The sequence below is a fragment of the Lycium ferocissimum genome, chromosome 3 (assembly GCF_029784015.1).
Source record: "Lycium ferocissimum isolate CSIRO_LF1 chromosome 3, AGI_CSIRO_Lferr_CH_V1, whole genome shotgun sequence".
Lineage (NCBI taxonomy): Eukaryota > Viridiplantae > Streptophyta > Magnoliopsida > Solanales > Solanaceae > Lycium > Lycium ferocissimum.
Window position 1 is genome coordinate 9,631,863 of NC_081344.1, and position 4,607 is coordinate 9,636,469.

General features: G+C 32.6%; 1 protein-coding gene across 1 annotated transcript; it reads right to left on the reverse strand.

Annotated features, from left to right (window-relative positions):
• Nucleotides 1-350: 350 nt before the first annotated feature.
• LOC132049634 (GDSL esterase/lipase WDL1-like) lies at nucleotides 351-4,023 on the reverse strand. Its single transcript, XM_059440507.1, has 6 exons — nucleotides 3,906-4,023; nucleotides 3,202-3,279; nucleotides 2,558-2,695; nucleotides 1,961-2,037; nucleotides 1,694-1,834; nucleotides 351-757 (listed from the first exon to the last, which is right to left on the reverse strand). The coding sequence occupies exons 1-6, from the start codon at nucleotides 4,014-4,016 to the stop codon at nucleotides 571-573; spliced, it is 732 nt and encodes a 243-aa protein (XP_059296490.1). The 5' UTR covers nucleotides 4,017-4,023; the 3' UTR covers nucleotides 351-570.
• Nucleotides 4,024-4,607: the final 584 nt, after the last annotated feature.

Consider the following 4,607-nt stretch of genomic DNA (forward strand, 5'->3'; position numbering starts at 1 on the left):
CTCATCCCCTTCCATCAGTCTTTTGATCCCTAATTTTTACTTTCAGTATTTTTGCATTTGGCTTTTGCTATTTAAGCCATTGCGTTTACTTTCTGGAATTGTAATTGAACTATAGTCTTATTTTTAATATAGTTGAGAATGTGATTACTGTTACAGAGGATTTGAGTTCATTACAAAAGGCCCAGAATAAGCATTAAGGTTTATTCATACATATAAAAGATGACATTGAGGACTCACAAATAAGAAAATTTTCATTCTAATTCATGAAAGGTAATACGAGTTCAAAACGGACTCGCTGCCATAATTCGTCCTATTAATTTTCCTGTTTGGATACGGAGCATTTGAAAGACTGATATTATTTTATAAATGAAAGGAATCGTCAGACGAAGTGGGAGAATGTTGAATATTTAACATCCCATGAACATTTCTTCAATTGCAGAAGAGTTACAGAGCATCAAACAGGAAAATGATAAATGAAAATTACATTTCTTATTCTTGCATACTTTAATATGCACCCAAAGCTTTTGGGGTTTTAATTAAATTCATGAGAAACAATTTATCAGTAGAGTTTTACTCATACTCCTTCTGCCAGTCATCAAGGTTCATCTCATCAGCACCAAGTGGTATATTAATATCAGAAAATTCATCAGCCATTTTGGTCCAATGTAGGCTTGGCTTCCACTCTGCCTCAGTAAGTGCCTTGGATATTTTCTTCACCACAATGTCACTTCCTTCCTTTGTTAAATGCATCCCATCCCTGCATAACAAAATTAAAATTAAGTCCACCATTTTCTTCATGAATTTAATATTAAACTTACTTCTTTCGTTTAAAAATAACTATATTTAGGAATAATAACATTTGGTCCTTTAGTTACTGATAAATTCTGCTTTTGGTTCTTGAGATAGATGACTCAGCATATTTAACTTTTCATTAATTAAAATGTGTGTTGTTGGTCATATTGATGTAGAAAATATGTTATATTTGGACTTTTTTAAAACTATCTTACTCTTACAATGTTACATATGGAGCAGCAACACAAAATTAATATAACACATGGGTAATTAGCTGGTGAAAAAAGTTGAAAATTTGTGGTAAATTTCTTAACATTCACCAGCAAATTAAAGGGATCAAGGGTGTGTTTGGTATGATGAAAAGAAAATAAGTGATTTTGCTGCTCATTTTCTTGTGTTTGGTACACAAATTGGAAAATGTTATTTTAAGAGCATTTGCATATATTTATAGCAAAACATTATGAGGTTTTTGAATTCCAGTGCAACTTCTGAAGGTGGGGTAGACAGGAAGTGAGGGGCAGCCGGGGGTGGATGGGGTAGGCAGGGGTGGCGGGGGTAGGGCGGCACGAGGGTGGGGGTGGGGGTAGGACGGCACGGGGGTAGGGGTAGGGGTGGGGGTGGGGGTGGGTGAATAGTGCAAGGGTCGGTTGTGGATACAGTTGGTGTGTTTTTATTGATCCAGAAAATATTTTTCCTCAAATTTTTAGGGAAAACATTTTCATCTATTTTCTTCAATTTTGAGGAAAACATTTTTCATCATACCATCACACTCCAAAAGTGGTATATTCATTGAAGGTTAATTATGCTTAGTCAGGTATTAAGGTCAAAATCACAATTATCGATAATTGAGGGACTAAAATTATTACTACTATTTTATTATGTGTGGCAAAACTTTTATTACCAGAAGACTGTAGTCAACCAATCAGGGCGTTCCTGAAGTGCTGACCAAAAATCGATAACCTTGACGCCTAATTCTTGGCCTAATTTAATACCAGCTTCTGAGTATATGCGAGATGTCTCATTTGTTCTACCTCGATTATCCCTGATAATTCCAAGTAATTAATAATCAAAGATTAGAAGCAGGATGAATTAAAAAATTTAAACAACAACTAAATTACTCAAAATTAAATAAGAAGTCCTGTTTCAAATATCGGGGTTAATTAATTACCCATAAAAATGGACAATTTGTTCCTCGTTCACCGCAGGAGCACTAAGCATAATTATACGAGTCTTTTCTGAAAGGCTCTGCAAGTGATGTGACGAGATTTTGTTAGGAATACCAAATAAATTGACATCACATTAGCTTAATTAAAAAGGATTAATAGAACTTTTAGTCACTTAATTATTAATAAACGTTAATTTTAGTTCTTACGATATTTGACTAAACACATTTAGTCTTTAATTAATTGAAACATGCATTTTTTATCTCTTTGCTTGTGAATATTTATAAATTTACCATGATTACCAGCTGTTCTGCCACTTAATTACCTATGTATTATGTTAATTTTGTACTAATACTCCATATTCGACAGTAAATATAGTACTTGTAAAATCATTTCAAGCATAACCGTTCGTAATTAATTTCAAAGGGTTCAAAAACACATATATATTTCAATTAATTGAAGGTTAAATGTGCTTTATCAAATATCACAAGGCCTAAAATTAAAATTTATCAATAACTGAGGGATCAAAAGAACTATTAACTCATTAGAAAATGTTCCAAACAAGGCAAACTGTTCCAGAATTGACTTCAAAGATTATATACCTTGATATGAAGTACAATTTTCCTCATGTTTTCAACATATTCTTCAAGAGGAACATGAATGTTGCCAGGAAATTCAGGATCTACTGAATCATTCCCACCAAAATAAAGTATTACAAGAGAAGGCTTAATATCCGCATCCTACATGTGAATTAAACAATTAGTACAACAAATTAGAGTTCTCGTCTTCTCGATAAAGAAGTTTTCTTTTGAGGAAGAAAAATAAACATCACCATAAATTGTGGAAAATCGACTAGCCAAAAAGTTCTAAACTATTGGTTCAATAAGTATTTATTTAGCTACCATCAAGGGTGTGGTAGGATGGATGAGATACTTCTTCATTTAATCAGAAGTTTCAGGTACAAGCTTTGATAATTAAGAACCTTGGTAGCGGCTTTTCCCCTTTTAATAGGTTTCATGGCTCAAATTTGAATTAGTCAGGTCAATGAGTTCCGGATACCAGATGGTTATATCCAAGAAAAAATCAAGTGATTTATAGTCTTGTGATACCCAAAACAGTTACCTGTTATGTTATCATGTTGAAGTATGTAACCATTTCATCAAAAGTTCAAAGTTATTATAGAGAACACATTCTTATTTACTTAATTATATGTCCAAAAAATTTAACATACACGCAATTAAGGTACCTTTGGGAAAACTTTGTCCAAAACTTGAAGAGCCATCCTTGAGTTCCAACCAGCATATCCACGCAATGATATATCTGCCTGCAATACATATATATATATATATATATCAATATTCTTATGGCATATCTAGTAATAGAGGCTATTTATTAGCATCTTGCTCCAATATATTTCTGTTTTCCAGTACTACAATATGGTAGGAGTATTCAATTGAGCCAAAATCATACATATCTTTGAAAAACTAAAAATGTACCATTAGTAATCCGTCTATCTTTAGAAATATCACCACTTTTTCAATAGATCAAGATTTAATTAACTTTGATAAGACATATAAAAGTGCATCATTTTACTATCTAGTCAATGGTGGAGACACATGTTGGCTTGTTAATTCTTTGTCCGAACCAAATCTGATAAATCAATTATCACTCTTGCTAATGAATGAAATCGTATATCCTGATATAGATAGTCACAGGATCATAATCCTTTTATGCATCTGTAAGATTCTTATGTAGTACTACTTCCTAAGTTTCATTTTCTAGGAAGATGTTTTACTTGCTAGAGAGTATAATAAAGAAATGAAGATTTTTGGAAGTTGCAGTATTAAAGACGCCATAACATTTTTGTGGCTATAAAATCATTGACATTAAGAGTAAAACGGGACATTCTTTTTTAAGTAATCACTAAAAAGGTCACATAAATCGAAATACCTTGCGAGAGTAGAGGCCAGTGAGGGTTGCACCCCAACCATGAAGATGGTAGCTTAACTGCACTATTGATGAACCAAATAGCACAAACAATGGACGAATTGGTCCGACCATTTTTTCTTTTCTGATCTTAGTAACAATTTTTCTTTTTGATACACAAACAGCTCCGTAAGACTGTATTTATGATGGATGATGCCTACAAACACAGAGATTATTTAACTTCTTCCTTCATATATGCTCACCAATATAATAATATGCTGTGCACCTTTAAAGTTTTTGGTATCCGTCCACCTTTTCTTAATTCCCAGCTTATTATATTCTAATGGTTCCATCTTATTCAGTCTCTACGGCAGTCTCCAGAGGTTTAATTAAATAAAGTCTAGTTGATACACCTTGACATGTTCATATTTCTGATTATTATCACATCAGGGGGAGTGCGCCCTTTGAAAAAAAATATGGATATATTTGTCTAAATATCGTTACCATAACCCTATCGTCACACTTTAATTGAGAAATCTTGAATATATTTAGGGGAAATTTACCAACATGTACAGTTTGACCTCACTTATTTAACAATATGGCCGAAATATACAAAATATATACACTGATTATGCATATTATATGTATCTGTATGTATATTATACATATAAATATACAAAACCTATACATTTGGTCATATTTTGTAAACTAGATCACCCAAAGGCA